Here is a 13,333-nt window from a genome sequence, read left to right on the forward strand (position 1 = left end):
CAGCAACACCTTTGAAGAATATGCTATAGCTTGTTGATTTCTTTGCGTTATAACAGTCGTACATATGTTGATTATTTAATTGTATTGTGATTTATAGAGTAAACTGTAATATTTTTTTGGACTTTTATCAAATAAACGATACATCCATATAGGTTATAAATGTAAATATTCATATTCAAAAATCTAATAAATGAATCTTTCCCCTACACCAAATACACAGTGAAAAACACTGCTTGATTAAATTACTTAGATCAACGGAAACTTTCCCTTACACCAAATTAACAGGAAATAACGAAACTGTCCGCTCTTCCAATGGAAATAAAGGGCCCGAGTTTTTTTGGCTGTGAGGGTCAAAACACCCGTTGTGCACGTTCCAGTAATTTCTGCCACTGTCTGGGCAATCATGCCCAACAAATGTGGGCTGCCAAATCTGGAAACACCATGGGACAAACTACCCAACAAATGTGGGCCGCCAAATCTGAAACCCCATAGGACAAAATGCCGAACAAATGTGGGCTGCCAAATCGGAAAACCCCATGGACAAAATGCCCAACAAATGTGGGCCGCCAAATCTGAAAACCCCATGGGACAAAATGCCCAACAAATGTGGGCTGCCAAATCTGAAAACCCCATAGGACAAAATGCCCAACAAATGTGGGCCGCCAAATCTGAAAACCCCATAGGACAAAATGCCCAACAAATGTGGGCTGCCAAATCGGAAAACCCCATGGACAAAATGACCAACAAATGTGGGCTGCCAAATCTGAAAACCCCATGGGACAAAATGCCCAACAAATGTGGGCTGTCAAATCTGAAAACCCCATAGGACAAAATACTGAGCATTCGACCCAGCATTAACAAACTATCGGGAATTAATTATTTCCAGTAGGTGACCTGGTGAATACTCAAAATGGCCTGGACATTCCCTGCCAACCATGTGGTAAATGCAGGGAGAAATAGATCATTGAGAACATACACTATACAAAATGGTAACCTCCCTGGTTTAATATCTTACATCATATAAAATTTACAAGGGTAATCTCCCCTTTGTTATACATCCTAAACTGACCAATCATAAAATAGGTAATTCATGTACATTATATACAATTACAAGTGTAACCTCCCCTGTCTTATATATTGTGAATTGATCGGTTGTAAAATTTCACCTACATCATGTAACATTTACAAGGGTTATCCCCCTGTGTACATCAAAATATATATATAAAAACTAAAACTCCTACCGTGATCATCACGGAGGATACCCTACCTTATTTGAGATATTGCTTACTCTTGCAAAGTGACCATCCGGTCAGACGGAGAATCATTCTGCTCCTTCAGTTCAGGGCAATCTCTTCTCAGGTGATCTCCCTGACAATTAAAGCATCTCCCTGGAGATCTAGGCAAAATACGATTCTTCAGCCAATGACTTCCCCCACATTTAAAGCAGCCTCCCCCATTCCGACTAGGACTACTTGATCAACCCGTACAGTTTTCCCGAGACTTATTTCTTCCGGGACTATACAGAGAGGGAGACAATGATTGATCAACTTTGGCGGTAAGCTCAGACATAGCTTTCAACAAATCTGTCTGCTGCTTAGTAGCGTTTTCTTGGAATTTAAGTTGGCTTTTGCTAGCGGTCTCCAGGGTCCAGTTGTTCGAAACATTAACAGTTGATTAAGCTAACAGTCGATTAACTTTTAAAGTAATATTTCAACATTTTAGAAAACTAAGAAAAAAAAATGTATGACTAAAGGATTATGAACACTAAAACGTCTTTACAGTAAAATTAAAACATCATACTACTGTTTCCCACCAAGACCAGTATTTTGAATCAAACTTTAACAGGCGATTAGTTTAACAGTCTGTTAAAGTTTCGAACAACTGGGCCCACTTTAATCATACTGTTTAGTAACTCTGAGAGGGCATGTTGCGTTGGGGTTGGAGCGACTTTAGAACTAATAGTCGGACTTGTACTATATGAGTCTATACTGTAGACAAGCCTCTCTGAACGTCTGGGAATTGACTCCCTATTAGCCCTAATATTTGGACATTCCTTATGCGGAGACAGATTGCCCTGTAATGCATTATGGCACTGTTGAAATTCCTTAGCACGAGCGTACCAAATTTAGTTTGAGATGGATCACATGTTTAGCTGCACTTACGTCCCGCATTCCATAACAGCATGTGATTCTATCAATGGCTGGTCAACGGATGGAAATGCCTCAGTGGCCAATTCTAACACCCTATCTGACCAATCGTCAAGGCTCTCATCCGGGCGTTGTGTAGCAGACAGAAGTTGGACTAGATATCTTTCAGTGTGTGTTGGCGGGGGGTGGGGTGGGGGTAAATCCCCAAAATTCCGTTCCAATTTTATAATTACTTCTGCATAGGAGATGTTAGGCCTACGTCTGATTGAGTTTGAGAGAACTCCCCTGCCTTCCCGGAAAGGTTCAATTCTATTTGCTCTGTTCTTCCCTCCACTTATTATAACGTGCATATGTTTCAAACTTATGACGGAAGGTTCGCCAACTTGAGGTGCAATCATATGGTGGCAGTTTTGGCAGCTTAAAGTCTCTTTTGGAATTTTCTTTTGGTCTTGCAGAAGGTTGTGGGAGGGCAACCCGATTTTGGTTCATAAACCGCACACCCGATCATTTATAGTCTTGCAAACCAGAATTACTGGGGAGCACGTAAGGCGCCTGCTGTTCAGTCCCCAATAACCCCTGGGGGCCCAGGTTTCATGGTTCAAGATGGAACCATTGGTTGGTAAATTGGCTTGAGCCACAGCACTCACTTGATGTTCATAAGGGGTTGTATCTCTTGAATCCGAATATAACAGATCAGAACCTCCCCAAGGGTACATGATCTGAGCCGCAATCGACTCATTTACCCTAGGTAAGATCTGTGCCCTTGTGGCAGGCACTTGGAACGGTGCCCTAGCATGCATATTTGCATAAGCTGGGGTGTGGATCATGGGAGTAGCCACGGCATCAGGTGGCATTGAAGCAGCCATAGTGTATGGAGTCGAGGCCACTAAAGATACAGTAGCGGGCATTTGCGCAAAGGGCGCAGTCGTATGGTAAGATGGCAGTGCAGCAACTGTAGTATTTGGGATTGAGGCCAGACCGGACCCAGCTATACTGGTTGGAATGAACCCCAATGATACCCATTCCGGGTGCCAGGGGTTGACACAAATGACTACCCCTGGGTTGCGCTACGCGAGAAGGAGCTTGTATATTTGTACTAAGTGTGCCACTCATACAGTAGGGTGTTTGTGCAACAACATGGCCACTAGCAGTATTCCATATTTTACTGATATTATCATATCTCGCAAGCTTACAACTGAACATAAAATGTGAAGACATTATTACGTATGTTGTATATTGATCATTTTTACATTCTCTTTTTACAAGAAAACGACTAGCAAACAGTTAATAAATTTAAATCAGTAGTTTATGTAATTGCTAAAGAAATATTCTATTAAATGCTGTTTTAATCTTCGAATTTACATTTCAGCCTGTTTTAGTTACTTTTAGCAAACATATGTTTACTTAAAGATCGAACCGTGTCATAATGTGAAAATGATATATTTTCATCATTTACTGATTACCCACACCAATAATGTATCTTAGTTTTATTAATGTCGAATATATGACACATTTTATCCTGTAATAGTTATTTTTCACGTATTTGTTCCGTCAAGAAAAAAACAAACAATTTGCACATTAAACAAGGAGCTGCATTCAATAAACGCTTGATGCCCCCGGTGGCATCCTTGTCGATACAAAGCAACCTAAGTCCAAAACGAGGTCAAGTTCAAGGCCAAGGTCACACTGAGGTCAGGTGATGTCTGAAGACGAGGAATGGTCACAGGTTAATTCTGCATTAGTATCAAGTCATTATAGTTAGGGTACTGATGCTAGACGAAACGGTCCCATCTGGTTAACCTCGTACGGACGGACGGACGAACGAACGGACGGACGGACAGGACAATCACTATATGTCTCCGGCATCAGTAGATGCCGGGGGCATAAAAACCTGCACCTTTACTTAATATGAATTTTAAAGTATTACACATATTTTATGTAAGTGTACATAGATTTACCCCACACACTAAGCTGTTTACTTAGCCCTTGATTGCTGGATTAACAGATAATAATTTAATTCAAAGTTGTCATGTCAAATACTTATGATATAGTTTATGAAATTCTGAACATTATAAAGCATAAAACTTGTAAAATATAATCAAGTATGTAAAACAACAATTTTTCTGATCATTTTGCATGCAAAATCCATAATATTTTGTAAGAATTTATTTCAATTTAGTTTAAGATGAAATATACTATGTTTTAATTTATTCTGCAACAGAAACTAGCATAAGACTAGGACGATGCCTTTTAATTTGAAATATATTGTCCAGTCAATATGTATAGTATGATTTTTAATTGTTGGCGGCCATATCGGCGGCCATCTTGAATTTGAGCACTTTGCCCACCACTTGCATTCTGGCATCAACTGGTTTTGGAAACTTAAGACTCTTACAAACATTTTGATATATAGTTTGCGATGTGCACATTCGTAGACCACCTACCCCCCATGGAAGTGAACTCGTTTGCGACAGTATTAGTTCGTAAGGTATCATCAATCAAGGCGTTTTAAAAGATTTTTTGCAAACAATCTGTCCCAAGCAAAGATAACGTGTCGTCTAAGTACCAGGCTTGTATGTTACAGATCAGTTGATAAAAGGTTTCTGCTTTGAGTTCGGTCAATACTTTAAAGTCCGTTATTAATATTTAATTTAATACTTTGCAAAAGAAATCCTTTGTCGCGACCGAAACCTAAGCCATAACTCAATGGTCAACTGAACATTTTGAGGTAATAAATTTAGCGTCTATTTTGTTCCAAGAAGTTTTGGCAAAACATTAAAACATACATATAAAATCCTTTGGAAGCATAGAATGTAACCAAGCAAAAAATACTGATAGAAAATATCTAATTTTATTATATTATTATATCATACCAGATTCATATAGCATCCTCTTCATGACAAACACGTTCATACGTGCTATATATTCAAAGGCAGTCACTCAGTGCGTCATTTTATCCTCTGCTAGTACAGACGACCAGATCGACAGAGTGACAGAAAGTCCATATGAAAAATAGATTTTTTAAGAAACGAAATGGCCGGCTATCTTAGCCTAGCCGTTTGCTCAAGACAGCCTGATTCTTTAACGTGCCCGGTATAAAGAACCAATACACGCGAAGCCATCATTCATTGGAAGTTGGTAGACGCTCAAGAGTATATCAGAAATTACCAATGTCTGGTCCAGAATTTGAACCCCTCTGAATTGACATTCAAGCATTATACCATTAGACTTTAGAACGCAGCCAAGCACACAATGTAATATGCTTTCTTAACAATCGTTTCAGAATCTGACATTTGGATCTTAACTTGTGAACTGTAGGTCAAAACTTACTTTTAAACAGATTTATGGATTGTGTTTGGATTGTGTTAAATAACACGGTTTGCCGACGTTGATGCAAATGACAATTTAAACACCTTATGTTCACATATTTGAAAAAAAATTATCCGAACATATTGTTATGTAAAACAACATGAAGGTGTCTAACGAACGACGTATAATCGCATATATATTTCATATAATATTTGTTTTGTTTGTTTTGGTTTTAACGCCGTTTTTCAACAATATTTCAGGCATGTAACGGCGGACAGTTAACTTGACCATTGTTCCTATATTCAGTACCAGTACAAACCTGTTCTCCGCAAGTAACTGCCAACTTCCCCACATGAATCAGAGGTGGAGGACTAATGATGTCAGACACGATGTCGTTTATCAAATAGTCACGAAGAACATACGCCTCGCCCGAGGATCGAATTCACGATACCGCGATCCGTAGACAAACGCTCTACCTACTGAGCTAAGTGGACGGTTTGCATATATAATATATATATAACAGGCTTATATGAACCGCGCCAAGCAGAAATATGTCTTAACGTACATTATGACGAAATCGAGAAACGACGTCACAAGTTGCAGGTGCGATTTCAAAATGGCGACGCCCATGCTTTGACATGTTTACAATTTAATATTTGACATGGATACGTTTGAGGTATGTTTCAGTCTATAATATTACATGTTGATAATGTTGTAACATATATTTGAAAATTTATTCAGTATTATAAGCAGTTTTATTATGAAAATATGAGAAATCCCTTGCTATAAAAAGTGGTGAAGGTCAAGTGTGTCGTCACTGTCGAATCGATTGTTGTGATGTCATCAAGCTATATTTTGCACTGAATGAAATAATGAAACAGAATCTAGATCTACATGTAACAATTTTGAAACGACATTTGTTCTCGTAAATTATTAATCAAGATAAGCCCTACAGTATTGCCATTTGCTATTCAATTGTATGCGAATGTTTCTGGCAATTTTTGTAGATTTAGATCTATTTTGTCCAATTTTTTTTATTTATTTATTTATTTAAGTCAAGAAGCTTGCACTGTCGGCTACATCACATTTTTTTTTGTACATAAATATATATGTAAAAATATCTCCGCCGATGACATCATTGTACAAGTTTTAAAGATGGTATGTGTTAGTTTCATAGGGGTAATTATTTATACAATAAATGCAAGCAGTAAAATTGTCTTTGGCGGAATGGCGCAGCGCTAGCGTACCCGATTTGCAATCTTAAGACGCGCGTTCGAGTCTGTTTCACGTCGTGTTTTTTTTCTTTTTTTAACTATTCATTTTATTTATTATTCAACCTCCACACATTCCATTCTTCTTTTTCTCCATTCAGGATTTAGAAGATTTACTTGAAGTGTTTGGATTGGGAAGTAAATCTAGTACATCAAATAGCCAATGTACACAGGAACTTGCAGAAGCTGGAACTACAAATGGTAGTGACTATTAAACTATTATTGACTTTTTAAACGTTTTTATGTATAGCTAAGATGCAGGTTATAGTAATGACACATACGTTTTTAAAGTTCACTTAAACAATGTTTTTATAAATTTTCTTTATAGCTCTATATACATACACACTATGTATGTGCGCGCGTTTGTGTGCATCATGATCATCATCAGTATTTACCTTAGCTAATAATACCAATCAATTAAATCTTACTTAGATGAAAATGATATATTTAGAAGAAAGAATTAAAATGAACGTCTTAATTATCTCCGATATTTTTCTGTTATATAATTACATCACTAAGATATAAGTAAGCTTTAACATTCTATTTTCAATGATTACTTTAAGATGATGCTGATGATGAAATGTCCGTGGAAAACCTGGTGGAAAACTTCATGGCAGCTAGTGTTCAAACCGATACAGCTGGCGATGAACACAACGATGATACACATCTAAACCAAATAGATGAGTTTGACGAAGATGATCCCCAAAGAGATCTCGCAACTATCAAACATAAACTTCAAGAGGGGTGTGGCTGTAAACTTTGTTGTTTCAAAGGTGTTACAGTAGGAGTTGTTCTAGACAATATTCTTAGAATGAGAGAGATGTCAAAAGACAATAAAGAGTTATTTGTCATGGGAAACTTGCGTGAAAAACTTGGTACTGACCGGTGCAAGGAGGGAGAACGACAACGAGTGCGCTTTGAATACAATTTCCAAGGAAAGACGGTTTGCCAGAAAGCATTTTGTTTGATATATGACATGGGGAAAAGCACTGTGAAGCGTATTCAGAAACACATTTCCACAAAGGGTGTAGGACCGCGGGTTCATGGTCTAGTAGGAAGAAGACCGTCAAATGCATTTTCCTCTGACGTCATCAAAGATGCAGTGCAGTACTTAATAAACTATGCAATCGAAGAGGGACTTCCACAGCCAGCACCACCAAGAGGCCGAGATGATACACCGCCCATTTATCTACCTGCATCAAAAACTAAGATCATGATTCATCAAGAATATATGGAAGCTTGTGTACAAAGTGGTAAGGTTCACGTTGGAAGGTAAACATTTAAAAATGTATGGAATCAGTGTGTCCCTCATATAAAAATCATGAATCCGCGAGACGATGTATGCAAGACATGTGAGGACTTTCGCGATACCATATCTATGGCTAGAAGTGAAGATGACAAACTAGACGCCACTGCTAGTTATCACCAGCATGTTTTGTCTGCACGTGCAGAGCGAGAGGTGTATCAGCAATGTGTACAAGAATCTACGGCTCTTTTCCGAGGTAGCTCACAAGATCACAGCAAGGTCCATTATACATTTGATTTTAGTCAATATGTGAAATTACCTCATCACGCAAGAGAGAAAGGACCTACCTTCTTTATACAGCCACGCAAGGTGCAGATGTTTGGCTTCAGAATAGATGGATATCGCCAGTACAACTATTTAATAGATGAAGACCAGACAATAGGTGTGTAAGTTCAAATTAACATGATTAAGTACTAGTAACATTTGTTTTGTTTGTTAATAAAACGTAATCCATGTTTCTTGATTGAACAGTATTTCTCACTTCTCCGCATGTAACTGACAACTTCCAAACAAACGGTTACTTTTAAGTGTAATGCATGCAATTAAAAAATCAGGCAAAAAAATATATGCTTTGTTCGGGATTCGAGTCCTTTATCTGTGTGGTTGTTAAAAGTATTTTATTCTTCCTGCCAGACGAACCGGGCAGGCTCATTACATGTTACTAGTATATATGCTCGTGATGACTAGGTCCTGCGCATGCGTTTCATATTGATGTTAACATTATAAACATATTGTAAATTTGTTACAGCTTGTTTTATATATGATAAATATAATAGTTATAATGTAACTTTGCATTACAAGTTTCCATTTCATTTTCAAGGTGTAGACGGACAATTGGCACATGGACCCGATTCTGTGATCTCCATGTTGGACCACGCCTTTGGTACGTTTTGTCACCAGGGAGGAGATTGCACAATACATGCTGATAACTGTTTTGGTACGTGTCTATTACTGTTCAGATAATAAAAAAAAAGATCGAAAACAGGACACCCGTTTCATTGAAATATTATAAATTTGGAAATTGTAATTGTTTCTCATTCTCTGACCGCTAATAGTAAAAGTAACCTTTTTCTTTTTTGTGTAGGTATTAGGTTAAAGCATAAATTAACTGGCAGTTACGAGTTAAATAAACAATGGTTATGAATGGAACAATGCAAATGATAATAATGATAAAAATAGTTATAATGATAATTATTTATAATGTTAGATAAGTCATACTGATGAGATTATAATGATGATGATCATAATAATAATGTTGATGATAATGATGATGATCATCATAATCATGATGATGATGATAATGATTTTGATGATTTGATAATGCGGGTGATGATTGATTTGATGTGGATAATAATTGTGAAAATTGTATTTCAGGTCAAAATAAAAACCGCTACGTGATTGCCTACCTCTCATGGAGAACTATGACGGACAGACATGATAATATCAAATATATGATGCAGTTACCTGGCCATACTAGGTAGTATAATTTACAGATTACCTAAAAACTTAGTCAAAGTGACATTCCTTTATACTTAGGGTGATATTCTTTAATAGTGCATAGGAATTCATAAACAGCTTTTAACAAAGAAATACTATTTAAGTTTAAAAAGACGGCTATCTAAATGTATTTACAAAAGAATTTTATTCATTATAAATATACATTTTGGGATTATCCTTGTTACCTTATTAGCTTGATCCGTTGTACATACCCTAAACGGCCTGTTGGTTTATAATGATACATTTTATGATGTATGTATGACATGATTAAAGATTAAAGCAGTAACTGAATGATTAACTGTCGCAATTTTCAGATGTTTGATTGACGCCGGTTTTGGCAGAATTAAACAGAGGTATCGTAGGGAGGATGTTGATACGCTTCAACACGTAGCGGATGTTGTTGATCTGTCATCCTGTAGCAACGTCTCAGTTGTGTATGGCAGGGATACATGGAAATGGAGGCAGTGGAAGGCTTTCTTCGGCGACAGATATAAAAAAGTTCCGAATATATCCAAGTACCACTACTTCCGGTTCTCTTCAACAGACCCCGGAGCCGTATTTATGAAAATGTCTGCGGTTCACACAGAGGAGACAAGGTTTGTCGTCTGTAAAACAAACCTTCTTGCTATGGATTCATACGACATTCCCCAAGAAATAATGCCAGCTGGACTTAGCCGAGAGCGACAGCGCTACCTTTACAGCCAGGTTCGCCCGCTTGTGAGACTTCAGTTTCAGGAAGAATTCTGTGCAGTACCAGCTCAAGAATAGTGGACATGTGAAAAGCAATGTCTTTAAATGGGAGCTTTTTAACGCTAGAAAATTGTCGTCTCGTGAACAAAGTGTTTACAAATGTGTAAAAATGAGATTTTTAATTTGGTTATATATCGTCATGATAATAAACAGTGTAAACTTGAAAATTGAAGTACATACTGAAATACCGGATGACGGACTTCTTTCACTGCTGTTACCATGGGAACGGATAAATACGTGTGCTATTTCAGATATGTTGCTTGTTATAAGGGACGGCATTTAATGATTTATTGTTCTAAACAAAAATGTTTTGAATCTGATTTCTATATGTTGCTTTAAATGATTTGTAAATAATTCCTTTTCACTACCGTTGTATGCTACTGATGTTACTAAGTTTACATAGAAAACTACTTTTCTTTTAATCATAACAAAATTGTAATAAGTGAAATTTCGTAGGATATTTTTGTAAAAGTGGAAAAAATATTTAAAAATGTAATGTTGTAAGTTTACCGGTGTAAAAAGTACTTAAAATGTCTTGAAAGCCGCATAATTCTATTCGCAAGTCAGTCGTTTCCATGACAACAGATATTTGTATTAAAAATAAATACTTATATTTTGGAGAAAGTGTTTGTCTTTACATATGATATTAAATGACCGTTGTAAAATCACTATAATACAGTAGATAAACATATAAATCCAATACTTCTTTTTGATTGTTTGACATTTTTGTTAACGTTTTCTTGACGTTAATTGTGTAATGTTTTATTCAAGATGACGTCTTTGGACTGAAATGCTCAAAAATGTACGTAATATACCTATAGAAAGGTTTACATTTTTATAAACAGTAAAAATTGCAGAATAATAATCAATGAAAACCTAAAAATGTCACAAAATTACGTTAAGACATATTTCTGCTTGGCGCGGTTCATATGTACGAGGCGCGTTCAATATGTAACGTTACTCCGTATGAAGTTCCGTAACCGCTAATTATTTTTAGATGCGGTTTTCGGTACATTATAGAGCAATTTATTGGCAACACAATGCTTATAAATTATAAAAATCGGCAGGTTCAAAGTGAAAATATAATCATTTTAGTGAGGTGTACTCAGGTATACTCGACCATATTTATAATTTTGGTTTGTCCTTGGCATCCAGAGTCTCAGAAAAATAGAATAACTTGTAAAATCACAAAATTCTATCATTTTTCTACGAGGTACAGCAACTTGTGATGCGTTTGCGTTTGTTTTTAACTAATTATTGCATTTTTAATTTCAAAACACAACTAAAAAATCTAAACTCGAAGTTGATTCCATCTGGAATGGGTGTTGAGAGCGATTAATCAAAGTTGTAAGAACTAGTTTCGCAATCGAGAATTGAGATACTAGTATCAACTTAAAATACAAGAATTTTTTAAACGATGATTATCGCGCCTGACAAAATTTCAGGGACTTATTGTACTCACCTTATCATTTTTCGAGAAAAAATATACACACTCAATTTCAAACTGTTATAAACTTTTTTATTTTAGTTTCCATATGTTTTTGTGAAGATCATGGTTTGTTTTATCTGTTTAAACTGAAAATTGAACTATAGTTCTAGTTGTTGAATAGCATAATCAAGGAATTGCATATTACAATCTCAATATTTTGGACATAAAATTGTCCAGTATACCCGAGTACACCTCACTCAAATAATTATATTTTTACTTTGAATCTACCAATTTTTATAATTTATATAACATTGTGTTGCCAATAAATTGCTCTATAATGTACTGAAAACCGCATCTAAAAATAACAAGCGGTTACGGAACTACGTACGGAGTAACATTACATATTGAACGCCCCTCGTATGGCAGAGACAGATAAGATACACAAAGGCTTATGTAAGCTATGCGATCTTAATGAAATCGAAGATAAATTCTATTTTGTTCTGAAATGTATAGTTAAAAATAATTCAATGCCCATTTCATTGATTGGTCGAAAGCGGTACACGTGCATGACCACAAAAAGCGATATTGGCATACAGACACTAAATAGAAAAATGGCGCGAAAACAAATGTTAGCCGCATAATGGCGGATACAAACAGTCCTCAGTTCTTTTGCTCTGTAGAGCTATTTTCCTTATTTTCTTTGCATTTTTGTTGTTGCTAAAATCACATGACAGATCTATGCTTGACATGTAGGTAGCATTTTCATAATGAAATAACATGACAAAATTTTTCATGGAAACTTAGATCATACACCACCAGTATAATTTGGGGTCTCATTTTTTAGCTGATTTTGCAGTTTGTGTGTTTGACTGAAATTATTTTTCTTGCATCAAAATAACCCCCACTTTTCTTTTGATTTTTATTTAGCACTGACAATATTCTTCAAGAAAATATAGGTTACAGACATTTAAAATGGGTCCTGATGTGTGCTGCGGCCATTGGAAATAGGTCAATTTTATATAGAATAAAGAACAACAAGTATTTAGTGCGTTATAACCTACAAGATGACATTGGTGAAAATTGAATTCTGGCCAGATGATAGCGGAAATGGGCTACTTTGATTAGAATGTGATAGAAAATGACAAGTTTATTGTATTTTTGTTGAAAATGAGAATAAAACCCCAAAATATCACATTTTCACTGTTTTAAGTGTATTATTTTCAAAAACTGCATATTTATAGCCTGCTGATTGCTTATATATGGCCATCAGAGGTAAAAGTGAATATATTTAACAGTTTAAATGTGTAATTTATATGCAGATCAGAGTAGAAAATGTCAAAACAGGGCTGCATTTGGGGTAACTGCTTCAAAATGATGTCGCGACAGCTATTTTTGACCAAAATCTGACGCTTTGTCTTATGGTACTGAAAATGCCATAAAACCTTAGAAACTGTTACAACTATGAATGTTGATCTCTTCTTCTGGATTGTCAATGTTAGAGTAATAGTCCATGAACATAGAAGAAAAACTAACTTTTTTACCGTATATTTTGGCAGTATCTCACTGCCTTCATCAGCGACGGCGTCCTAATTTGCATCACTTGACGATAGAATGTCACGTGACT

General features: G+C 36.2%; 2 protein-coding genes across 2 annotated transcripts; both read left to right on the forward strand.

Moving 5' to 3' along the window:
* The first annotated feature begins 5,996 nt into the window (after positions 1–5,996).
* Positions 5,997–8,009, forward strand: LOC123563397 (uncharacterized). Its single transcript, XM_053533992.1, has 3 exons — positions 5,997–6,132; positions 6,829–6,928; positions 7,291–8,009. The coding sequence occupies exons 1-3, from the start codon at positions 6,118–6,120 to the stop codon at positions 8,001–8,003; spliced, it is 828 nt and encodes a 275-aa protein (XP_053389967.1). The 5' UTR covers positions 5,997–6,117; the 3' UTR covers positions 8,004–8,009.
* Positions 8,010–8,048: 39 nt separating this feature from the next.
* LOC123561384 (uncharacterized) lies at positions 8,049–11,086 on the forward strand. Its single transcript, XM_053533991.1, has 4 exons — positions 8,049–8,415; positions 8,854–8,970; positions 9,408–9,510; positions 9,845–11,086. The coding sequence occupies exons 1-4, from the start codon at positions 8,049–8,051 to the stop codon at positions 10,296–10,298; spliced, it is 1,041 nt and encodes a 346-aa protein (XP_053389966.1). The 3' UTR covers positions 10,299–11,086.
* The last annotated feature ends 2,247 nt before the right edge of the window (positions 11,087–13,333 follow it).

The sequence above is a fragment of the Mercenaria mercenaria genome, unplaced genomic scaffold, assembly GCF_021730395.1.
Source record: "Mercenaria mercenaria strain notata unplaced genomic scaffold, MADL_Memer_1 contig_3287, whole genome shotgun sequence".
NCBI lineage: Eukaryota > Metazoa > Mollusca > Bivalvia > Venerida > Veneridae > Mercenaria > Mercenaria mercenaria.